Raw genomic sequence first — 26960 nt, 5'->3', positions numbered from 1 at the left:
AGGAGCGGGAGCACAACGGACAGATATGGCCACTCTTACTTGTTGTATTGGCTGCTGAAGTGTTTTTAGTATTCGGCATAATTGGCTTAACTTGTATTTGAGTAGCAACATTTTTATAATAAGTCAGCCAATCAATTTCTGGTTTTATAGTCAACATTTCAGTGGGCATTACAGCTTCTTGGTTATCATTCATATCATCATGCTGCTCCTCCTCCTCCTCCACATCTTGTTTTATTATAACATTTGTACCATCTATCACGGGTTCTAAGAGCACTGTACCATCCGTTTCAAGCGATGCTAGCAATTTTCGATGTGATTCCATACACAACTGGTGGAAACGATGACAATAAAGCAGCTTATCATAACAATCCTGACAGATTTGTTGGCATTGCTGAAGAATTTCGTTTTTAATTTTTAATTGTGGCAATATCGTATCTATCACGTCCAAAATTTTGGAGTTCTCTTCTTCAATATAGTGGTTGAGTGGATAATATTGCTGGCTGTCATTCTCACGGAGACATGTACGGCATTTTTGGACATCGGGTGGAGGCATTTTGAAGATTGCAACGAAGCTGGAAAGGAAATAAAGAAAACCCCTAAGAATTTACGACTAACCTCTCATAAATAATGCTCTTAGATCTTACCTTTAATATTCTCTACTCTTCTCCAATGAATTCCAATGCCCAATTCATGCCTGGAGTCAATCAAAACATCCTTCCTGTTTCAGCCGTTAATACAACGCACCGGCCAAATTTAAAAACGTTCCACATAGAGGAACTGAAAGAAGTAGATTAAACAATGAAATGCTGAAGTATATATGACAGCCCTCTCATAATTATTATTAAAATATATTAAATCTTACTATCCAATGAAATCCAATTCGTGCCTGCAGTCAATAGAAACTTCCTGTCTCAACCTTTAACACAACGCACCGGCCAAAATTAAAAACGTTCCAAATGCTATATAAAGATTGCAACGAAGCAGAAAGTAAATTAAGCAATAAAAATCCGATGTATTTAGTCTATCGATCATCAGGATGCTCCTTCCATAGCCAATTTTTTAGCTATTACCTTAAATAATCTCTATTCCAATCCAATGAAGTCCAATTCCTGACTGGAGTCAATCAAAAAACTTCCTGTCTCAGCTTTGTCACTACGAACCTACCTTAATTTAAAAACGTTCCACATGCTATTAAAAAAATTAAAAGGAGGATGGTGTGCACAAAACAAAATTACTGATAAAAACCAAGACCAAAACAAAATGGAAGGAGACATATAATGTTTACGAATGCATGTGAAGCATAATAAAAGAGACATAACAAAATGCCAATCAGCTGATTAAAAACAATTAAATCATATATCATGTGGAACGTTTTCAAATTTGGCCGGTTCGTTGAGTTAAAGGCTGACACAGTACGTTTTGATTGACTCCACTTACGAATTCGAATTCATTGGACAGGTGTAGAGATTATTTAAGGCAAATTTTAATATTTTGAAAGAATAATAATTATGAGAGGGCCATCGTATATACTTCGGCATTTCATTGTTTAATCTACTTCTTTCAGTTTATTTATGTGGAACGTTTTTAAATTTGGCCGGTGCGTTGTGTTAAAGGCTGATACAGGAAGAAGTGTCGATCGAATCCAGACACGAATTGAGAATTGGAATTCATGGGATAGGAGAAGGGAATATTTAATGTAAGATTTAATATGTTTAAATAATTTATAAGAACGTCATCGTGAATACTTAGAATTTTTTTCCTTTCAGCTTCGCTGCAATCTTCATATACCAAAAACAAAATTAAAACCTTTTCAACCAAAACCCATTCACCAAACCAAAATGCCTCCGCCCGATGTCCAAAAATGTCGTACATGTCTCCGTGAGAATGACAGCCAGTTATATCTTCCACTCGACCACTATATTGAAGAAGAGAACTCCAAGATTTTAGACATGTTAGATACAATATTGCCACAATTGAAAATTAAAAACGAAATTCTTCAGCAATGTCAACAAATCTGTCAGGATTGTTATGATATGCTACTTTACTGTCATCGTTTCCACCAGTTGTGTATCGAATCACATCGAAAATTACTGGCATCGCTTAAACCGGAGGATAGAGTGCTCATAGAATCCATTATAGATGGAAAAAATGTCATAATAAAACAGGATTTGGATGACGAAGAAGAAGAGGAGGAGAAGCAGGAGGAGGATGTGTATAATAACCAAGATTCTGTAATGCCCATGGAAGAGTTAAATATAAAATTCGATATTAATTGGCTGGACAGTAATGAAGGAAATTTTACTACAACTCAGAAGCAAGATGAGCTGCTGCCTATGGCCAGTATTCAAAGAACATCCAGCAAACGTGTTCATATCTGCCCGATATGCTTGCGTACATTTAGTAGTGCACCTAGTTTAAAACGACATAACAAGTTACATGATCCGACGGCACCATTTTCCTGTCGTTTGTGTACATACAGGTTTGATTCAGAGAGGGCACAACGCCGCCACATGTTATTGTTTCATACGGCCAACAAAGGTCATTTTCAATGTCCCGATTGCCTACAAATTTTTTGGGAAAAATCATCGCTTGTCCTGCACTCGAAGAAACATTCAGCAATACCACAGGCCAGCGCCACCTCCACCACCAACATGGCGACTGTAACGGAAGGCGAATTGATTATCAAAAACGAAATTGAAAATGAAGAGTTCGAAAGTGAAGAAGGACCTCAAGGGACGAAGGAAATAAAAACCAATGAAGAAATTAAAAGCGTAGACCCCCAAGGGACCACATATAATAGAAACAAGTAAGTTCAGTTTAATTTCGAAATGAAAATAAATCGAAAATTTCCTTTTTAATTCCCTTTTCACAGATTACTCATTAAAAGAGGAAGGCGTAATAATGCCAGCGGAACATTTCCCTGTCCGTCATGCAAAAAACGATTTTTCAGTAAATTTAATTTAAAAAGACATTTCTTGTTGTTTCACGATCCGAATCATGCATTTGCCTGTAACATTTGTAAATATCGTTTTGAGACCGTCGAACGATATCGTCATCATATTTTTACTCAGCATAACACACAGGACACCAAGGTGGAAGAAGTCGAAAAACCCAAGGCCATGGAAATGATAAACAATAAAGGAGAATCAGATTCGCAAGATGAGTAAGTTTGAGTATTGTAAAAATGAATATAATCATGTTAACGTAAATCTTTTTTCCAGGGATGATGATGATGACGATGGAAAGGATGCCACCAATGATGAAGATTTTGTTATTACTGGCCCAGGAAAAATTGAGAAGTATATTAGACCATGATTTGTCTATGTTCTGACTATGATCTTTGCAGTTTTTAGAATGCAAAAAGCTTCCCTGCTATATCCTGTTTAGCGTCCATACAACGATACCCTCCTATTTTTTTGTTTTTAGGGATTTTATGCATTATTTCCAATCAAATTGTCTGTAATTTGATATTTAGGATTCGCATGTGCTTGACAACCTACCTGCCAAAAATAGTCAATATTGGTCAAACTTTGAGTATAGCCTCCATTCAACATAACCTCAAATTTTCGGATCTTCAAGGATTATGGGCTGGTTTTCCAATCGAATTGGCTGTAATTTGATACTTTGGGTTCTCATGAGGAACACAACCTATCTACCAAAATTAGTCGGTATGGGTTCACCTTTTGGTATTGTCTCCATATAACCGTTTTCCGATTTTCGGTATTTTGGCCACATTTACCAATCGAATTTGTTGTAACTTGATATTTAAAGTTTACATGGGGTAGGCAACCTACCTACCAAAAATGATCAATATTGGTCTAGCTTTGGGTATAGTCCCCATACAACATAACCTTAAATTTGTGGATCTTCAAGGATTTTGGGCACATTTTCCAACCAAATTGTCTGCAATTTGATATTTTGTGTTCTCATGGTGTAGACAACCTTCCCAACAAAAATAATCAATATTTGGCCAACTTTGGATGTAGCCCCCATACAACATTACCTCAAATTTCAGGATCTTTAAGGATTTTAGGCATATTTTCCAACCGAATTGGTTATTTGATATTTAGGATTTACATGGGATAGAACACCTACCTACCAAAAATAGTCAAAATGGGTCCAATTTTGGTACAGCCCCCATAAACCGATCTGCCGAATTTCGTCATTTTAGCCACATTTTTCAATCGATTTGATTGTAATTTGTTATTTAGGGTTCTCAAGGGTTAGGGAATCTCTCTACAAAATCTTATAAAAATCTATTAATTTTTTGGTATAGCCCCCATACAACATAACCTCAAATATTCCGATATTTAAGGATTCGCTTTCCAACCGAATTGGCTGAAATTTTATAATTTTAATTCTCTCATCTCTAATTTATTTTTTTTTTTTCTTTCAGACCCCGACCATCCTACATAAGACGTCAGTACCCATGTGAAATTTGCGGACGAAATCTCGGAAGTTTGTTTCGTTTAGAACGTCACAAGCCGCTGCATTCCCCCGATAGACCCTTTGAATGTACCCAATGTAAAAATCGTTATTTATTTGCTCATCAACTGAAAAGTCACATGCTAAAACATGACAGTCAAAAAGCAAACAATGGTTTTCAATGTCCCAATTGTACCAGACGTTTTGAGACCAGATCGTCCCTAGGCGTACATCACTGGCAAGTACATGTGCGAAAAGTTCCTGAATCGAGCAGCAAAAAGTATGTGGCCTATTATCCCTGCGAAACATGTAATCGTCACTTTCTGACCTCAGCAGCGCTATCCCGGCACATTACCAAAGACCACCCCGATAGGGAACGGTATAAATGTGATCAATGTGAAAAGACGTTTATTTTGAAGGCTCAACTGCAGGAACATTTGAATCGACATCGTGGCATCAAGAATTTCGTGTGTCTCATATGCCAACAGATGACCTCTAATAAAACCGAACTTCGGGAGCATATGATGAGTGTACACAGTGTTGCGGAACAGTTCACGTGCAGTAAATGTGGTAAAAATTTGAGCTCGCTGAGCAGTTTGCAACAACACATGGAGCGACATAAGGGTGAAAAGAAATATGCCTGCAAACAGTGCCCGGGTCGTTTTAAGTGTCGTGTAGATCTGCACAAACATGTCCAGACACATACGAATAGCAAAGATCATGTTTGTGATATTTGTGGTTTACGCTATACGCGGGCGTCCACGCTGAAGGCACACAAAGCCAAACATGAAGGCATCAAGCCACATGCATGTGATCAGTGTGATCGATGGTAAGTTGTGGGGGAAAAGTATAATTCAAATATTCGAAATTTTTCAAAATATTGTTTTATTTTAAGTTTTGTCAACGCCGATCAGTTGCGTAGACACTATCGAACCCACACCGGCGAGAAACCCTACAAGTGTCAATACTGTGACCGGGCCTATGCCCAGTCGGGAGATCTTAACAAACATTTGAGAACGCATATCGGTGAGAAGACATACAGGTGCAGCGAATGTCCCATGGCATATAAATATCATGCTGAATTACAGCAACATTTATGGGATGAGCATTATAAGAAATTAAGACAGCAGGAGGTGGAGGAGGGAGGAGGAGAAATTCAGCTGGAGCCACGAGTAGATATAGAAATTAATGTAGATACTTGTGAGGAAAATCTACAACAACAAATGTCGAATATTATTAAGTTATTATAAGATGAAATAAAATACTAAATAAGATAAAATATTTGAAATATAAAACATAAAAAATCGAATTAGAGGAAATTGAAAAGGACCATTTTCCGAGATGTTGTCTTCCACTTGTTCTTTCCATCAATTCGTGGCCTTCCCCTTCTACTTGAAAACATCGGTTGGCCCGCTTTTAGAGGCCTTTTGAGTTGTTGCATCCTCATCCCTTCTCCCATCAAAGATAGTCATTAGAAATCAACTGTTTCGCAAACGTTGAGGAACGATTTTCAATTTGGTTGGTTCATTCGTTTTAACTTTACGACATTTGTTGTGGCTGGTTGGCAACTAGTGTGGAACGTTTTTTAATTTGGTCGGTTCATTAGGTTCAGCTGATGGTTATTGTGAATTAACTCAAAACATATAGAACGCCTCTTGTTAGAAATCAGCTGTCCCCATAAACGTTGAGTTGTTTTGGGTTGTCTGTCTTACACAACGCATTAATTAATTTTAATTTATTATTTCATTTAATTTAAAACAATGAATATAACACGCAACCTTTGTTTGGCCCAGTTAAGACAAGGTCCACGTAGATTCCAAAGGGCCTCTGTAAGATGGCAAACATCACAGGCCACAACAAATTCTGGCACAACAACGGGTGAAGAGGGCACAACACATTTTGGTTTTCAAACCGTCAAGGAAAGTGAAAAGGTGGAAAAGGGTAGGTGGAATATTTCATTTAGACCACACATGTCAGGATAATTCAATATTTTTTTCTTTCCGATAGTCCACAAAGTCTTTGAAGATGTTGCCAAATCCTATGACATTATGAACGATGCCATGTCCATGGGCATACATCGTGTCTGGAAAGATATGTTTATTGAACGTTTGGGTCCACAGCATGGTACCTGCCATCTGGATATGGCCGGTGGCACCGGTGACATTTCATTTCGTTTTATTAAATATTTACAAAATCAAGCAAATCCAAAGGGTTTAAAAAGTCATGTCACCGTATCGGATATAAATCAACATATGTTAAATGTCGGCGAGGAGCGGGCCAAAAAATTAGGACTTACCGAAGAGAAATTGGCAAATATGACCATTGAATGGAAATGTGCCAATGCTGAGGAATTGCCATTTGCCGATAATTCATATAATTCCTATACAATTGCATTTGGTATTCGAAATTGTACACACATTGATAAGGTAAGAGGATGGGCAGTAGATTTTCCAATAGTCCCAAATATATAATGTAATTTTTTTTGTTTTTCTTAGGTCCTCAGTGAAGCCTATCGTGTCCTGAAGCCAGGTGGTCGTTTTATGTGCCTGGAATTTAGCCATTTAAACAGCAATACACTGCAATGGCTTTACGATCAATATTCGTTTAATGTCATCCCTCCCATGGGCCAAATATTGGCTGGCCAATGGCAACCCTATCAATATTTGGTGGAAAGTATACGCAAATTTCCCAAGCAGGAGGATTTCAAACAAATGATCGTGGATGCCGGTTTTAGTATGGTGCGTTATGAGAATTTGACATTCGGCGTTGTTAGTATACATTCGGGTTTTAAATTGTAACGACGATAATTCGAAGACGAACACTAGATATGTAAGAATAAATTATGGGGAAAATTCTTTATATAGAAAAAAAATTAAAATAAAATTGGATTTTTTTAATTGGGATTTTTTAAACAAATTGATTTTTTAAGGAAAAACTTTTTTTATAGAAAAAAATTGGAATTTTTTTAAAAAAAAAATAGAATTTTTTATAAAAAAACTAGAAAATAGAAAAGAATTTTTTTTAAAAAAATTGGAATTTTTTTATAGAAATAACTTGGAATTTTTTATAGAAAAAATGGTATTTTTTATAGAAAAAAATTGGAATTTTTTTATAGAAAAAAAAAATTGGAATTTTTTTATAGAAAAAAAAAATTGGAATTTTTTTAAAGAAAAAAATTGGAATTTTTTTATAGAAAAAAATTGGAACTTTTTTAAAGAAAAAAATTTGGAGTTTTTATAAAAAAAATTGAAAAATTTTATACAAAATTTTGGATTTTTGTGTATAAAAATTACCATCTGTATAAAATTGTTTTAACAAAACATATTTTGACCTTAATAAAAATGTTAGATTATGTTGTTTTTTTTTAATAAAAAACCGTTATATTTTTTCTAAATTTTCTGTTTTTATTATTTCAATATTCATTTGTGTTTTTTTGTTTGTTTTGTTATATTAAATTAATGTACATTTACATTAAACATAAAATATTTGTTTTTCTTGTTGTGATTTTTTTTGCTTTTTTTTAATTTCTTTGCGAAATTTTCTACAAAACTACATAGTACAGACTACCAGAAAATAATAAAGTACTTAAAAATATATGTATGTAGGTGTGTGTGTTTTTTTATAAAGAAAATAATCTTATTTAAAAATAAATAAACAAAATTTGAAATGTTTTGAATTCACATTACAATAATCATTAAAATAAAGAAATAAGAAAAATTGTGTGTGAAAAAACAAATAGTTATTCTTATGGTTGTTGTTGTGTGTGTGTTTTTATAAAACTTGGAAACGATAACGAAATGTTTGTATATAAATTATTGAAATAAAAAATTCATTCATTATCATTATTAAATGGTTTGGTTTTTTTGTTTTAATTATTATTGGAAATAATTTTGTAAAAGAATTTTTTAGAACTTTTTTTTTTTTGATTTTTTGGAGATTTTTTTCTTTAGAAAAATGCCTTTGGAGAATATTTTCCACTAAAAAATCAGAAACCTTTGAAGTGTTTTTTTATGAAAAATGGTTTTGGAGACTCTTTTTTTCCTTTGGACATGGCATTGGACACTGTTTTGGAGAATTTTTTCTTTACAAATGTGCCTTTGGAGAATTTTATTCTTCGAAAATATGTAATTTTCTTTAGAAAAAAGGTCATTGGAGACCGTGTTTTATGGAAGTCGTAAGCCTTTGACATTTTTTCGAAAGAAATGGATTTGGAGAATTTTTTTTTTAGAAAAAAAGGTAATTTTGTCTTTCGAAAAAAAACCTTAGGAAACTTTTCTATTCAGAAAAATGCCTTTGGAGACTGTTTTTCTTTAGAAAAAAGCTATTAAAGACTTTTTCGCTTCAAACGACGCCTTTGGAGACTTTTTTCTTTCGAAAAAATTCCTTTGGAGACTGTTTTTCGTTAGAAAAAAGTCTATTGGAGACTTATTTTCTGTAGAAGAATGCCTTTGGAGACTTTTTTCTGTAGAAACCTTTATTTCTTTAGAAAAAATACTTTGGAGACTTTTTTCCTTTAGACATTGGCGATTTTTTCTTTTGGAAAAAATCCATTGGAGACTTTTTCTTTCGAAAAAATGTCTTTGGAGACTTTTTTCCTTTAGAAAAGCTGCCTTTGGAGACCTTTTTCTCTAGAAAAATTTCAATTACATCTCAAAAAAAAGTTCTAAAAAATAATTTTATTTGACCAAACATTTGCAATATATGTTGTTGTATTTGTTTTTATAAACAATGTTGTTGTGATTTTTTTAAGTTAATTTTTCAAATATTCATTTAGTTTTTTTTTGTATTTTGAATATCATTCTTTTTGTGTGTGAGTGATTTTTTTCATTTCTGATTTTTTTTTTGTGTTTTGTAATGAGTTTTTTTATATTTATAATTAAGTATTATAATTAAATATTAATTATAATTAATTATATGTATAGGTATAATTATAAAAGTCATATATATAAGTTTTTTTAATAGTTCTTTTTCTTTTTTTGTGGATAAATTTATTGTTTTTTTTTTTTCTTCATAAAAATAATAGCAAAACATTTTTATAAAAAAAAAATTAAAAAGAAGCGGGGGAGATAGGAAAGAAAAACTTAAACGAAAAATTAAAGTCCATAAATTAAGCGTCGTTTTGGTTTGTTTTTTGCTGTTATAATTATAATAATGGGTAACAATTCAACATTTTTTCGGTTCCATATTTTGTTTTTTCATCTCTTATACAACTTCAAATTGTATATTATTAACCCATTGTGTGTCCAAACAAAAAAAGTCGCTAGACTTTTGGCTTTGTTTGTTTGTGTGTCGTATTTTGTTTAGAAGTTCACTTCTTCAACACGATCCGCATCGGATTTCAGATCTTGTATCAATAGCTCATGACATGACTTCGGTATAAGGGTTCCGACGATTTTCTCACCCTCTGTGGTCTTCATGCGAATAACTTGCATTTTATTGTTGGCATTGCGCATTGCGAGAATTTGTTCGACCCGAGCCCACACTGACAGCACGGAACCGGCCAAAACATTATATAAACGTTGGCGTAAACCAACCTGGAATAGAGGAAAGAGAAAAAATCAGAATTAATTACGAAAAAGATGAAATTTGAGAATTTGTTTTTGATAAAATAATTAAATAATAAAATTGTGTTATAAAACCTTTTTTATTTGGAAAACTGTCTTTGGAGACTTTTTCCTTTCAAAAAAACTGCCTTTGGAGACTTTTTTCTTTGGGGGAAAAAACATTCGGGGACTGTTTTTCTTAAAAAAAACGCCTTTGGAAAAAAGGTTTTGGAGACTTTTTTAGAAAAGTATCATTGGAGACTTTTTCTTAAGAAAACCCCTTGGGGGACTATTTTCCTTTAGAAAAAAATACTTTGGAGACTTTTTCCTTTCGAAAAAAGTACTTTGCCGACATTTTCTTTTAGAAAAAATCCATTGGAGACTTTTTTCTTTAGAAAATAAATCTTCGAAGACAATTTTTCTTTAGACAAAATGCCTTTGGAGACTTTTTCATTCGAAAATATGTCATTGCAGATGTTTTTCTTTAGGAAAAATGCCTTTGGAGACTTTTTTCATTATAAAGGTTAGTTTGGAGATTTTTTCCTTTAGAAAAAATGACTTTGGAGACTTTTTCCTTTAGGAAAAATTCCTTTGAAGATTTTTTTCCTTCAGAAAAAATGACTTTGGAGACATTTTTTCGAAAATATGTCATAGGAGACGTTTTTCTTTAGGAAAAATACCTTTGGAGACTTTTTTCATATTAATTTGTCTTTGGAGACATTTTTCCTTCAGGAAAAATGCCTTTGGAGACATTTTTTTTCGAAAATATGTCATAGGAGACGTTTTTCTTTAGGAAAAATACCTTTGGAGACTTTTTTCATTTTAAAAATTCCTTTGGAGACTTTTTTCCTTTAGAAAAAATAACTTTGGAGACTTTTTTCTTTGGGAATTGCCTTTGAAGACTTTTTTCCTTTAGGAAAAATTACGTTGGAGACTTTTTCTTCAGAAAAATTGTCTTTGGAGACTTTTTTCTTTAGAATAAATGTCTTTGAAGACTTTCTTTTTGGAAAAAATGACTTTGGAGACTTTTTCCTTTAAAAAGAATGACTTTGGAGACTTTTTTGCTTCCAAAAATATTCTTTGGCAATATTTTCTATCGAAAAAATGTCCTTGCAGATTTTTTCCTATAGAAAAAAAACTGCCTTTGGAGACTATTTTAAACTCACCTCACACTCCGAACCCATGCTAACATTCCTGCAATTGCCATTCCAATAGGCATGCGAACAGGTATTTACCGAAGCATCATACTGTTCGGTCCAATGTTTCTCCGCCTCGGACATTGTGACCTTTTTGTATTTCTTTTCGATTTCGGCCAACGATTCGTGGCGTACCTGCAGGCCCGTATTGGGACGATAGATTTGGAACATAATATCTTTTTTACTCGACGATTTACCGCCGGCTGGATCTTTTTTCTTGCTGCTTTGCAGGTTGCTTTGCGGTTGATTTTCCAATTCAACGGCCAGGATGGCGGTACGTTTGTTATTGCGTACCTGATGCGACAGATAGAAGCCTTCGTGTTCGCCAATTAGATCGGCATATCTAAATGGGAAAGAGAGAGACAATAAATTATTATGAGGTTCCAAATTTGAAAGGGGATACAAAAGAGGGCGGGTGTCGTTGGCCCTCCTTTGGGAATTCCATTTTGGGAATTTCTCTATACGTTACTCACTTCTCAATGGCCTCCTGCCAAATCATGCCTCTTTCCACACGCACTGTGTGCAGTTCTGCGGGAGCCTTGCCGGTGGCATGTTTGCGTATGAAGCGGATCAATTTGACACGGGTCACATTCTCACCTGCAGCACCCAAATCTGCAAATAAAAGGAAGATTTTTTTAGAATTTTTGAAATAGATTTTTTGAAGAGTTCTAAACCTACCCAAAATACCCAAATCAAAGCGACCATTCTTCCTTGCCTGATTTATGATGGCCGTTAGGGTATCGGTGAAATATTTAAAGAGGCGATTCTGCAAATCCACAGGCATACCCAATATTCGATTCAGAAATTTCGAAATATTATTGTAGTCCTTGTCGAGACTCAGCAGACCCGGTGTCGTCTCACTCTGCACAATAATGCCCACACCCACCAGAGCCTTGGCAATGTCCTTAAAGAATTCCCCCTGATAATCGGTGGGTGGTGGCACCAAAGGCTGTTCATAGCCCATTATGGCTTTCATCACAGTTTCAAGGGCCGTTCGGCCATATTTATTATCTATATTGAACTGGGAGAGATCACGTGTCTCGGTGGCACGACGATCACCATGCGTCAGGGCGCCCAGCGATTCCAAACGTTTGGCCACGGTCGAAGCGAAACGTCGCTCACCAGCCAAATCAGAGATAAGGAAAATATATTCCGGGGCATTGACCTGATTCGAACGGTGAGTACGACCAAATTGCTGGATGGCACGATCAGCTGACCAGGGCAGTTCCAAGGTGATGTGTACACGCCGCCTTTGATTGCGTACCCTGCGATCACTTTGCAATGAAATACCACTGGAGGCAGCCTCGGAGATAATGGCCACATCTTTGGTGCCATCCATGAAACGTTGCTTTTCGGTTATGTTCAAGGTTTCTAGCGGGACATCGGATTCGGATCGGGATTCATATTGTATGGAACCATCATCGGACTGGACAACACGGCCCTTGCGGCCAGTCATTTCGGCCACATTATCCGGTCCACCCAGCTCATCAATCAATTGATCCAGGGTATTGGGTGGCAGACGTTCTCCCAGCAGTTCTATTTTCCTTAGCAGCTCCTCTTTCATCGAGCAGGCCTTTTCAATGGCATCTTTGGGTGGTGGGCCATAATTCAATTTAACACCATGCACGCCAATGGGTGTCACAGTGCCCTTCAGTTCCTGTTTCTTTTGCAGTAGATCCTGAATTTTGTCCTGCGTCGAAACAGGTGTCTTCTTCTTGTTGGGTGGTGAGATGTTAAAGCTATTGCTGAGCGTTGAGGAAAAGCTACTACTCTGGGTGGTCAAAGAAGCTATTGTGCTGGACGTGGAGGAGGCCTTAGATGCTGATGATTTCTCCTTCTCCTTGGCCTTAACCTTCTTTTTCTTCTTTTTGGCACGCGCCAACCATGGATCTGTATCCGAATCCGAACCACTTGCTCCAAAGGGATTAAAATCTGATTCCGAATCATAACTATCACTATGATTCCCAGTATCGGAATCTTCAGAATCGGAATTTTTCATATCCGAATCATTTTCATCTTTATCGGAATCTTTATTGGAGTCTTTATCGGAATCGTCATCATCGTCGTTGTCGTCATCCGAGTCCGAGTCATCTTTATCCCATGAATCCTGGCGAGATTTTTTACTATTACCCACCAGGTCTGGCCGGGATGATTTACGTTTGTTTGCCGCCGATGATGAGGCATCGTTGCGATGCCGATTGGCTGCCTTGACTTTGGCAATAATCGATTGAATATTAGATCGGCTGGTATCCGCGTCGGAGAGACCCAAAATGCGATTTATGCGATTGCGATCGGGTGCAGGGAAATGTTTTTCGACTAGAGATTGGAAAACGCCCCTGGAAAAAATAAGAAATAATTGATTTTGATTTAAAAAAAAAATCAAAAAAATTAATTTTTTTTCAAAATTTTTGAAAACAAATTTTCAAAAAAAGATAAAAAAAATTTCCAATTTTCATTCATTTCAATATAAAAAAGGTTAGTTTAAACAGCTGTTTTAAGGCAATGTCATTCACAGTGGTATGATAACACCAAAGCCCACATTGATTGTCACGGCGGCAATGTCCATCAAACGTTAAGAGAAGCTTGATAGGCCGCCAAAATAAACATAAAACGAAAAATTTAAATTTTTTTCGAAATGTTTCAAATAATATTTGAAAATGTTCAAATAATTTTTGAAAAATATCAAATATTTTTTTTTGAAGACTTCATTTTTTTTTAATTTTAAAATGTTAAAAAATAAGTATTGAAATATATTTAATTTTTTTTTCTAAAATGTACTTACTTGGCGGTGGATACAAAATCCGTTAATTCACCATCCTCCCTTTCCAATTGTTCCAAGGTGCGGGCCTCACCCGTGGATTGTAGACCTATGACCACACATTTACCATATTTAATTGCCTCGCGGGCAATGTGTACCACGTGATTAACTTTGGCGGCAATACAGAGATATTTAAAGAAACGCTGATGGGCTGACCAAAATTGACCCCACATCGTCTTTTTCATGCGGCTCTCGGCATCAATTAATTCGGCGGCTTCAATGAATTTTTGCATGGCCTCAACCCACTAATGAGGGGGAGAATGAGAGAATAAATTAAAATCTCATAAAAAATAGGGAAAGAGAGGGAGAATCTCTTAAAATTCCCGTAAAAAGAGAGAGTAGAAGTCCTTACCAATCTAACCGATTCATCATAGATCCGTCTAAACTCTTTGGACAGGGGCACTTCTTCAATTTTAAACGTGACCCCATGGAAACTTAGTTGGCGGGCAATGTACATGCCACGCAGCTTCATGTCCATGGCCACGATTTCCATGGCACCGACACCTCTGCAAAAAAAGAAAATTATAACCTCAAACATTTTTTAATTTAAATTCCCTCTCATACCTCTTCTCCACAGCGGCAATGAAATCATTGAATGTTGGAAATGCTGTACCCTGACCCCACAAACCCAAACGCACCATATAGGCCATATTCTTGGGTTCCGAGGCACCAGTAGCCGAGGCATATACCACACGGGCTTTTGGTAATTTATTTTGTAATTCCAATACCGTTTGACCGGTCTTTGTGGGTTTACCCGAACCCACGGGACATAGATTTTTCGCCTTGTGACATTCATCAAAAATGATCAGGCCATCGAAATCTTCACCACACCACTGCAGCAATTGTTTAAGTCTTGATTTATATTTACCAGTCTTGTTATTCGATTCACCAATCAGAGCGGAATACGTACTGAAGATGACACCCTTTTTCACATTGTTATTTATTTCCGAATTGATTTTGGCATATTTGAACTGGGGAAACAAAAAATACCAATTTCAATAAGAATAAAGAACGGAATTTAATATAAATTCGCCTTACCTTATTCAAAGCATAGACCTCAATTTTGGTGGCCCCAATATCACTGAGATCTCTCTCCGCATCATATTTCAAATCATTGGAGACGGAAATCCACAGGGCCTTTTTCCGACCCTTCATATAGTTTTCATAAATGATGCCGGCAATGGTGCGACCCTTACCCACACCAGCACCATCACCAATTAGAAAACCGGCACGACTACCATCGGGCAAGAGATGATCATGGGCCTGTGAGGCATAGGTTATGGACTCCAATTGCAATGCACTCAGCTGGCCACTTTGTATGGTATCCAGGGGTATGGATAATTTATAATAAACATCACAGGGTTCCACAGAGGACAGCGAGGCAGTTTCAACCACCGGATCGGGATGTTTTTTACCCAGTTTTACTAAAAAAGAAAAACATCAAAATTAGAATAATTTTCAAAAAAAAAAAATCAATAAAAATCCTTACACTTTGCTGGCCAATATTCCGCATAGGTTTCGGCCACACCCATTTCTTCATAGTCAGCCTCATCTTCTTCAGGTTGGGCCATAACTGGGGCAGGTGTGACTTGCTGGAAATGCAAAAAAAAATAAAAATTTAAATCCAAGATCATTTTATAACCTGTAAGCTACCACCTACCTTCATGGGCTGCATCAGTAACTGCTGCAGCACATGATTGGGTATACCACTGGTCAAAAATTGTGGATTAGCTGCCACCAAGGCCTTAATTTTTTCCAACACCATATTATTATTCATTTTGGATTGTGGCGATAGGCCTGTACTGGCAGCAGGTGTGGGGGCAGGTTGTAAACTTCCCAAGCCCATGGTCACTAAAGGGGAAGAAGGATAAGACAAACAAAGAACATTAGAAGAAATCAAAAAAGGAATTTGAAAAAACAAATAATTATAAAAATTTTACAAATTAAAAATAAATTTAAAAAAAAAATAATTTTAAATTAAAACATTAATTTAATTCCATCTCAATCCTTTTTCATTTATTTTATTTATAAAAAATTAAAAATAGCCCCATTTTTATTAATTTCCCTATAAAAAAAGGTCAGTTTAAACAGCTGTTTAACGGCAATGTCATTCACAGTAATGTGATAACACCAAAGCCCACATTGATTTAACAACACGGCGGGAATGTCAATCAAACGTTAAGAGAAGCTTGGAATACCGTCAAAACAGAAAATTAAAAAAAAAAATTAAAAATAAAAAAAAATAATAATTATAAATTAAAACATTAATTTTATTCTATCACAATCCATTTTTTTATTAATTTTATTTATAAAAAATCAAAAAATTTCCGATTTTAATTAATTTCTACATAAAAAATTCTGTTTAAACAGCTGTAACGGCAATGTCATTCACAGTTGTGTGATAACACCAAAGCCCTGATTGATTTGACACGGCGGCAATGTCAATCAAACGTTAAGTGAAGCTTAATATACCGCAAAAATGAACCGCCAAGAATTTATTAATTAAAAAAATTAAATTAATTAAAAAAATTAAATTAATTAAAAAAATTAAATTAATTAAAAAATTAAATTAATTAAAAAAATAGAGACAGGAAAAAATAAATAAAATCTAAATAGTTCATATCATACAACCAAGTATTATACGTCTACGACCATTTGTTTTCAAAACCCCATCTCTGTTGATGAATTTTTGAAAAATTGATTTTGACAAATGATCATTGTTTTGGACGGATTCGAAAGAAGGAATACGACAAACATAAATAAAATAAAAATATGAACAAATGCCAAAAATTATATCACCCAAAAATAGATTTTTCCGTGGAAAACTAAAGAACAACTAAGAAAATCATCTAACAAAAAAAAAATAGAGGAGGGGGGATTATTTCTAAATAACACAAAAAACTTAAAATTCCATAACAAAAATTTTTCAATTTCAAAAAAATCAAGAGAATCTGCAGCATCAGAAAAAATCTCTATGGTTACCAACATTATACTACACTTACTCTGGGCCAATAAAGAGGCGGCTTTATTAAGGCCCGCTGCTTGATTGGCTTGATAACTAACAGAATTTGTGGATGGAATTTGTCTTGAGGCCGCAGAGGTTGTGGCTGCCTGTAGGCCAGCCAAAACACTTAGGCCACCAGTTGCAGTGCTTAAGTTGTTATTATTTTGATTTGAACCTGGGTTGGTTTCACTTGTGGCATTAAACATGGCCGCTGCCAGGGCAGCCATACCCATTAATTGTGAGGTATTTAAGGTGGGCATGCTGCTGCCGGCACCACCACCACCAGCACCAAACAGTGATTCATTATTCTGGCTGGCATTTGAACCACCTGGGGCAGGCATGCCAACTATTTTTTTTTTTCAAAAAAATTCCATTCGGAAGCATGTTTTTTGGTTAAATAGATTAAAGTTTTTTATGGAAATTATGATTAGTAATCTATATAAAAATATATATATTTCTTAGTGTTAAAATCCTTACCAGCCGGACTTTGTGTCTTTTTGGGCATTATGCTGCGATTAAATGCTGTCGTCGATCCAGCTCCCGTTTGATTTGATATTAACAATGAATTATTATTAACTGTGCCTTGTTTTTTAATTGTACTCTTTTTGGCATAGGTAACAGCTGTGATTAAATCTTTACCGCCACCTGTTAAATAAGAAAAGAATAAAAATTAATAAATTAATAAAAATTTTATATAAAAATATAAAATACAATATACATTCTCACGATCGTTGATGATTTTTCAATTTAAAAAATATTTGAAGGCCTTTTTAAAACTACTTAATCCCATTATCTATCTCTGCTTTATAAAGAATTTTTTTCTATATTTTTTCTCTCTTAAAAATATATTTTTTCACAAAAAAAAAAGACCTGCAATAATATTAATATTACATTTAAATCGTTGTATTTATTTATTTTATTAAGGAAAATTCAAAATTTTCGGCCATGGCAATCAAACGTAAAGAGAAGCTTAATATATCGCCAAATTAAATTGTAAACGGCAATAAAATTTTAAATGTCCCAGTTTAATCCTTTTTTGCTTATTTTATTTATAAAAAATCAACAATATTTCCATTTTTGTTCATTTTTATATCAAAAGATCAGTTTAAACAACTCTTCTACGACAATATCATTCACAATAGTGTGATGACACAAAAGCCCGCATTGGATTTGACTCGGCCATGGCAATCAAACGTAAAGAGAAGCTTAATATATCGCCAAAATAAATCGTATAAACCTGCAATATTTTTAATATTAATTCAAAATAATTCTATTTCTTTATTTTATTATTAAAAATCAAAAATTTGGCCATTTTTGTCATTTCCATATAAAAAAGACCAGTTTAAACAACTCCTCTACGGCAATATCATTCACAATAGTGCAATGACACTAAATCCCTCACTAATTTGGCGCGGAAATGGCAACCCACCGTAAAGAGAAGCTTGTCATGGCAATCAATCGTATAAGACTGCAATATTTATAATATTAATTCTAAATAATTCTATTTCTTTATTTTATTTATAAAAAATCAAAAATTTGTCCATTTTAATCCATTTCCAGACAAAAAGACCGCTTTAAACGGCTTTTCTACGGCAATATCATTCACAATAGTGCAATGACACTAAAGTCCACATTGATTTGATAACGGCGGTAATGTCAATCAAACGTTAAGAGAAGCTTGATATAACGCCAATATAAATTGTAAAAAGCTTACAAATATTTTTAATATTCCATTTTAATCCTTTTTTGATTATTTTATTTATAAAAAAACAAAAAATTATTTATTCATTTCCATATAAAAAGATCAGTTTAAACAATTCTTCTACGGCAATATCATTCACAATAGTGTGATGACACTAAAGCGCCCACATTGATTTGACAACGGCGGCAATGTAAATCAAACGTTAAGAGAAGCTTAATATATCGCTAAAACAGATCGTATAAGACTGCAATATTTTCATTATTCCATTTCAATACTTTTTTATTAATTTTATTTATAAAAAATAAAAAATTCCCATTTTTATTTATTTCCATACAAAAAGACCGCTTTAAACAGCTGTTTAACGGCAATGTCATTCACAGTAGTGTGATAACACCAAAGCCCACATTGATTTGACAACGGCAGCAATGTCAAACATTAAGTGAAGCTTAATATACCGCCAAAATGAACATACCACCGCCTCAAGCCACGTCTTTATTAAAAATGTTAATTAAGGAAATAAAAAGCAAATAAATACCAAAAATATGTGTAAATACCAAAAAGAAGAACCACCTAGACATTGTAATACAAAAAAAAAAAGAACAATAACAACAAGAAGTGCAAAAGCAGAAAAAAACCTAACATTGGCGCCAAAGTCAAAGATGGGGGCGGCAGGCAACAACAAATATATGTGACAGAATAAAGAATAACAACAACAAGAAGAGCAAAAGCAGAAAAAAACCTAACATTGACGCCAAAGTCAATGATGGGGGGCGGCAGGCAACAACAAATATATGTGACAGCCAGCAAGCACACCAAGGAAAACCACTTTTTTTTGGTTGGTTATATTTTACAAAGGAAAGAAAAACACGTGAGAGAATATATACAAAAAAGTGGCAAAGAAAATGTGTAAAATAACAACAACAAAAGAAATGCCGCAAAAAAACAACCTGCAAATCATTAACATAGGAAAAAAATGCTGAGAGAGAGCACGAGAAATGGAAAAAATACAGTGGCATTTTTTCGCTCCCTCTCTCTCCCTATTATAATGTGTATGGCGGGATTGTTTTTGCTTGGATTTGTTTATCAAAGAGAGTAAGTAGAAAAAAATACAACAAACAAGTGGGGATTTATTAATGGTTTGATTTTTTTCGTGTATTTTCAGCATTCTTTAGGCAAAAAAATGATGAAGAAGAAAAAAGCAAGAAAGCGGTGGCACGCACGTGGTCATCCAACAAGTTTTGTTTTGATTTTTTTTTGCTTTTTTAAATATTTTGACATCCCCCCGCGCCTCTCTTTTTACCACCAACATATTTTTGGAGGTTGTTGCGGTAGTCAATGGTTGATTGTTGCTTGGTTGATTTTCCCGTGTGCGTGTGTGTCTGAATGGATTTTTCAATGACGTTGAAGAAACAACCGCAATTCATTTATCAGCAAAAACTCAAGGGGTTGTTGTTGATTTTGTATGTTCTTAAGTAAATATGTAAAGACGGATTTTTATATATACTTAAGAGCAAAAAAATTAACCACTAATAGAAATTGTTCTATATTTTAGTTCAGCATGGAGATAAAAATATTTACATAGAAGCATAACCTAATGAAAAAAATGAAGAAGGAAGAGGAAGGTGGTGGAGGAGGAGGTGACCGGCAAATGGAAATAAATGGAAAAAAATCTTTATCTTCAAATGAATTTTTTTCTTGTAAAACACGTGGTTAGCAGTCAAAAATGCATAATCAATGTTATTTATGATTGTTTGTAGACAAATATTTATGTATGTACCCTCCCCTCAGAACCCCAAAAGGTAGTTAAATAGTATTCAATATCAATCAACCTACTATCTGTCACTGCGATTGTAAATCATTATTTATTTTAGGTAAATAATATGGACAAAGCCAACAAAACGTCACAATGTGATGAGCATACGATTGAAAGTGAATGGATTGAAAATGAAGAAGAAACAAAAAACGTGTTTGCTTTTGCTTATCATTAGTAAAGCAAGAAACGGCGTGCTTATGTCTAACGTGGTCGTTGGGCATGCAAGGAGAAGGGGAAACAACAAATGGGGAAGCACGTTTCAATATGAGCCATAAATTGGTCAATTCAAAAAAGAGAAAAAAATGGAATTCATTCCAAAATGATGATACGATTTAAATTAGCAGAGGCCTGAAAAAAATATTTAAAAAAATTGCTGATATGGCTAAGAGAGCAGGTTTTTATATGCTAAATTAAACAAATAGATATTTTTAAGTAACAACTAAAATAATTTTAGAAAATATTGTTCCCCAAAAACCTCGAATGAAAGTGAAAAAGGCATTCTTTAGAAATAAAAATTAGAATTAAGTGGAAGTAGTTACATTTCTTAATTTGGAGACAGAACCAGATTGAATTTAAACAGGAATAATATATTCATATAAACTGCTACAACAACGAAAGTTTGAAAGACCCCTTACAAATTTCTATTAATTATTTTTCAATTATTCTTCAGCCCTATTTCCCATAAAAAAACCCTTTTACAAAAGATAACGCCAAAGTATTTTCAATATTGTCTTTAAAGGAAATATACAGCACATCCTCTCGACACAGCAACCTTCCATTCAAGACAATCATCGCCTTATTGGTCTTAAAAGAACAAAATCCTTCCTTAAGAAAATCGAAACCCTTTTTTGTCCTAAACGGCAAATTGAAAGCGGGAATGGCAAGGAGGAGGGAGCAAAAAGGATATTTAATAAAATTAGTAAAGAAATTTGTTGCTGATGACATTGATAATGAGGAGTTGGGAAGAAAGATGGCTGGTTGGCTGGTCTCAAGCAGATTCAGGTGGTGGTAGGTGGTGAATTGAAGGATAAGGTAGGCTTGTGTGTGACTAATTATTGAAATTTTAATTAAACGATTTTAAGGAGATTTGCTAACAAAATTTTTGAAAAGGAAAGTGGTTAACTTGTCATATTAAAAGAGAAAGTGAAGGAGAAGGACTGACAGGGTAATATGTTATTGTAGTTTTAAAAAATAATAATAAATTTTCTATTTTTTAGAAAAAAAAAAAAAAACGGGAAATTTAACGCCCTGCTAGCAGATAAATAGGAAAAAATGAAATGTTCAGTACATTATAGAAACTCAAATAAAATATTTTATTAAAAGTCCTCGCCTTTTTTGGAACATGCAGAAATCTGCAAATCCTTGGAAAACTAATTTTGCAGGCAACTGATATATAGTTTCAATTATTTCCACCAAATCCCTATATACCTAATGGTATGTATGTATGTTTGTATAAAATTTGTACATAAAACTTTTAATTATTTATTTAACTATAGCTACACAAATTTTCAATCGGCAGCTGTTGTTGCTGCTGGACGAAATGACAATCCTCGGCCCCAACACCCGCCTACTACCCGCCTATACTCAATCAAGATGCCACTACTGAAGAAAGGAACTAATCGTAAAACTTCTATACGAAGAAGTTTGCCCCGCTCAAACTAATTATGCGGATATCTATGGAGAATTGTAGAGAAGATGACAGGCAAGGCAGGCAGGCAACTAGCTTAAGCTCTTCTAAAACGTGGCTGCTGATACTGCTAAGCTCGATTCGATGAAACTACCAAATAGTATAAAACTTTAAAACAACGCCCCTTAAGAATTACGCCAAAGATAAGAGCGCAATGCTGATTTACTATTCACATTCCGTGACCCCCTATTTCCGACCTCCACGCTCCTTAGAAGAAGAAGTAGTCTACAAAGAAATTAGTTAAAGAAATTATAACGCTCAGGCATCGAGCTGCTGGCTGCTGATTTTGCGGGGTTCAAATTTTGTCTTAGTCTAAGGAAAAGGATGTAGAGGTTGGGGGTGGGTTGGTGGTTAGTGATGTTAGACATCGCCGAACATATAAAACGCGAAATTATCATAATTATGTAAGCGTGTAGTCATGTTAAAGGCAAGGATACACACACATACACAGCATATTTACATATCTTCTATTTATTTACCAAAACATAAGGCAGGCCCTACACATAAGAGGTGGAGGGGTGGGTACACAACACAAACAAAGGACGACTTCAAAGGATGTTATACAGAAATTTCAATGGTCTTCGAATTTTTACATTTAGAGAACATCGAGAGAATTGTGACAGGATGTCTAAGATAACACACAGTGAATATGACGGTACTTTTATGATGTGCAAGGTATAGTAGGGAGGTCCCTTAAAAAACATTTTCTTTAAATTCCTGAAAAGTCGTGGAAAGGCAAGGGATTTTTAAAAATATATTTTCAAACTTTCAAAAAGATGTGGATTTTTTTTTTAAATATTTTCTCGCAATCCTAACAAGACGTGGATTTGTAAATAAATATTTTTTTAAAATCCTAGAAAATATTTTTTTTTGTTGAAATTGCTAGAAATTATATCCTTCCAAGCTCCTTACAAGTGTCATGGCTAATTTTGTCAATAATGTCATAATTTATGCTAATGTAATTAATACGGATTTAAGCACACACACATAGAATATATTTTCATACACACATCCACATGTACATATATATGAGGCTAAATGAAATGACGTCTATATAAAATTGGATCTCCAATAGGAGATACCATCCTCTTGCATACATGTATGTAAATATGTAAGTGTATGTGTCAGAAAGGACATGAAATTGATACATGTGTGTTTAACACACAATCTATCGCGTATGTCATCTACGAGTAGGCACATCCTTAACATAATTAATGGGTCTATATATAGAGAGGAGGATGGTAGATGGTGGAGAAGGACCTACGAGTAGAGGTAGATAATGAAAATGGTCAGGTCAGGTCAGAGGATGCAATTTAATTGAGATTATTTAAAATTTTCTTTGAAAATATAAAAAATATTACACAATTGACGATAAACGCTTGACGTTTTTATTGGGTTCATTGTGGTGTTTTTTTAATTTTCATTTGTGTGATAAAATAAATCCAAAGAGTCATAGAAAGCCTTGAATAAACCAATAATCCCCTCTTTCTCCTATCACAATGCAATATCAATCGAACGACAGACGCCCAACGCCTCCATTGTGTTGTTGAGTTCTTTAAGTCATCATTTATTACATTCATTAAACGAGGAGAGTCTTGTGAGAGAGCTTGACAAAGCAGAACAGTTATCATGCAATTCAATCACAATAGTGTGTATATGTCACAAAACTCTTGTGAGAGAGCTTGACAAAGCAGAACAGTTATCATGCAATTCAATCACAATAGTGTGTATATGTCACAAAACGTTTAACGCTCTACGCCATCTTTGTGTTGAGCGCTTTTTATGTCATCATTGCAATGATGCACGGAAATGAGAAACAGAGGCAGAACTTTAATCACAGATCAATGGAGGAGAAATGTAAACAATCAATGAATAAAAAAGGGGAAAGAGGGGAGTTATGATAGAGCATTTTAAAGAGATAAGAGAATGGATAGAAAATCATTAAAATTTCATAATTTTAATGAAAAAAATTCATAAAAATTAAAAAAAAAACAATGAAACATAAAAAATTCAGCTATGCTAAATTAAAAATTTCCTAAAAAAGAGCTAAGCTCTAAGTTTTTTTATTGACATTTTAAAATTGAAAAAGAGAATTTGAAAAAAATGTTTTTAAAAAATTCTTGAGAACTTGAAAAAAAATGTGAACTTTTCTAAATTCACAATTTAAATTTTTATTTAATTTTTTCTTTCAAAATATAGACAATTTTCCATTTTGTTAATACCACTCTCCTCTACCAAACTAACTCTTGTTTTACAATTTTTTAATATACCGAAAAATTTTAATTTTTCTGTCTCAACATCACCCACCTAGCTCTCACCCAATCTTCATTCATCATCACAAATTAAAAAGGGTCGAAATATTAAAAAATATAACCCATACCCTACAAAAACGTAGCTAAAAAAACCCCTCCCCTTCAAAACAAAAGGGTTAGAATCTAACCAAATAGCCACCAACTTTGTCAAAACCACCACAACAACATTTCCCATCTTACAAATTCGAAATAACAGTTTTCAAACATTTTAAAAAATATTTATGTGTGTGTGTTTTGTCTCCAAATGTTAATGCCCAAATATTTTATTGCCAATTTTTATGAAAAAGTTTTGTCAAAGTTTGGTTAGGCAAGAGGAGACCACTGGAATAGAAAATAACATTTCCATGATTTGGTCTTCGGAAGCTCCAATACCAACCACTACATACACAAGTTGGAATAACATTTTGACAAGATACCAATTTATTTATTATTATTATTTAAAAAAATTAAGTTCCTGGGAGGCCGATGATTTTTTTAACTCCCCGAAATTTTTTTTACAAATATTTTTCCAATTTTTTAATAGTATTTTTTTATTCTCCTAATTTCTCGTCAATATATTCATGTATTTGTATATTTAATTATTTATTTTTATATTTTGTTTATTATTTATTTAATTTCCATTTTAAATGTCACCATAAATTCAATTCATTTCCATTATATTTCTTCATAACTTACCCGGCACTTCTATTTTATCTGGATCCTCATCTTCATCAAAATCTGAACCGGAATCTTCGTCGATGGCATCATCGACATCAAAATCGAATGAACGTTCTGTTGAAGTCTGAAAGGAGGAGAGAAAAAATAATTTATTAGGGATTTTCAATAAATAAATATATGAATAAACAAATAAATAAAAAAATTAACTAATAAATATATAAAAAAATAATTGTATATTTTTCTAAAAAAATATGCAATTTAATTGATATAAATTAAAATTGTCGTTGAAAATATATCACAATTGCTACTTAATTGACGTTAAACGCTTGACGTTTTCATTGGGTACATTGTTGAGTTCTTTAAATTTTCATTTGTGTGATAAAATAAATCCAAAGAGTCATAGAAAGGCTTGAATCTCTCAGTCTCACTTTATCACAATGCAATATCAATTGAACGACTGACGCCCAGCGCCTCCAACGCCATTGTGCTGTTGAGTTCTTTATGTCACATTTTATTACATTCATTAAACGAGGAGAGTGTTGTGACAGAGCGTGACAAAGCAGAACAGTTATCATGCAATTCATTCACAATAGTATGTAGATGTCAAAGAACGTTGAACGCTCTACGCAATCATTGTGTTGAGCGCTCTTTGTGTCATCATTGCAATGATGCACGGAAATGAGAAACAGCTGAGAGAGAGACAGAGAACTGTAAAAATTATATAATTTAGCTTAGCTGAATTGAGAAATCCTTAAAAATATGAAATTCAGCTTAATTGAATTGAATATTTCGTTAAAATTATACATTTCAGCTTTGCTGAATTGTAAATTTCTTTAGAAATGTCCAATTCAGCTGAACAGATTTGAAGATTTCTACAATAATATGCAATGGAACTGACGTTGAATTCCAGATTTGTTGATAAATATGAAATTTAGCTTAGCTGAATTGAAGATTTCCTTAAAAATATCAAATTCAGCTTAGCCGACAAATTAACTTAGCTGAATTGTAAATTTCTTTAAAAATATGCAATTCAGCTTTGCTGAATACAAGATTTCTTTAAAAATATCCAATACAGCTGAACAGATATGATGATTTCTAGAATAATATGTAATTTAACTTAGCTGAATTAAAAATGTCTTTAAAATTATACAATTCAGCTGAGTTGAATTAAAGATTTCTTTGAAAATATCCAATTCAGCTGGGTAGATATGATGATTTCTGGAATAATATACAATTCTGCTCAGCTGAATTAAAGCAATCTTAATGAAAATACAATTCAGAGAAATTGAAAATTTCACGAAAAATATCTTAGCTGAATTAAATATTTATTAATCATTTTTATTATTAAACTGTAAATTGTGATAAATAAATAACTCAGCTAAGTTAAATGTAAGATTTTGTGATAAATAAACAATTCAGCTAGGTGTAATTTCAAAATTTCTTTAAATTCAGCTACGTTTTATTGAAGTTCTCCTAGTATATATCGAATTCAGCTGAGCTGAATAGAAAAATTCTTCGAAAATATGCAATTCGGCTAAGCTGATTTTTTGAAAAATATGCAATTCAGCTAAGCTAAATTGAAGATTTTATTATAATTATTCATTTTACCTCAGCTAAATTGCAAATATCTTAGAAAATATAAAATTCAACTAAGCTGAATTGATGACTTCTTCAATTTTAGCCAATTCAGCTGCACTGAACTGATTATTTCTTAACATATATTCATTTTAGGTCGGCTGAATTTGAGATTTCTGTACAAATATCAAATTCAGCTAAGCTCAATTGTAGATTTCTTTGAAAATA

The 26960-nt window shown here is 33.7% G+C and overlaps 3 protein-coding genes across 3 annotated transcripts; 2 read left to right on the top strand and 1 right to left on the bottom strand.

The window, feature by feature from the left end:
* Window positions 1-1838: 1838 nt before the first annotated feature.
* Window positions 1839-5675, top strand: LOC133334017 (zinc finger protein 420-like). Its single transcript, XM_061542317.1, has 5 exons — window positions 1839-2806; window positions 2873-3163; window positions 3222-3299; window positions 4397-5254; window positions 5321-5675. The coding sequence occupies exons 1-5, from the start codon at window positions 1839-1841 to the stop codon at window positions 5673-5675; spliced, it is 2550 nt and encodes an 849-aa protein (XP_061398301.1).
* Window positions 5676-6185: 510 nt separating this feature from the next.
* Window positions 6186-7223, top strand: LOC133334016 (2-methoxy-6-polyprenyl-1,4-benzoquinol methylase, mitochondrial). The gene is made up of 3 exons (XM_061542316.1): window positions 6186-6366; window positions 6433-6851; window positions 6921-7223. Exons 1-3 carry the CDS (start codon window positions 6186-6188, stop codon window positions 7221-7223), a joined length of 903 nt encoding a protein of 300 aa, XP_061398300.1.
* A 2501-nt stretch (window positions 7224-9724) lies between these two features.
* On the bottom strand, window positions 9725-25299 carry LOC133334014 (protein strawberry notch; the record flags this gene model as incomplete). Its single annotated transcript, XM_061542315.1, has 13 exons — window positions 9725-9959; window positions 11135-11507; window positions 11638-11776; window positions 11843-13500; window positions 13947-14227; window positions 14335-14488; window positions 14547-14953; window positions 15021-15406; window positions 15472-15574; window positions 15643-15833; window positions 16985-17332; window positions 17464-17631; window positions 25176-25299. Coding segments are annotated over 13 exons (4566 nt in total), but the record flags the coding sequence as incomplete, so codon positions are not given.
* Between the last annotated feature and the right edge of the window lie 1661 nt (window positions 25300-26960).

Source organism: Musca vetustissima, unplaced genomic scaffold, assembly GCF_032173495.1.
Source record: "Musca vetustissima isolate MV318-11 ecotype Yass unplaced genomic scaffold, APGP_CSIRO_Mvet_v1 utg2072, whole genome shotgun sequence".
Taxonomy (NCBI): Eukaryota; Metazoa; Arthropoda; class Insecta; order Diptera; family Muscidae; genus Musca; species Musca vetustissima.
This window is presented reverse-complemented; position numbering and strand designations above follow the sequence as displayed.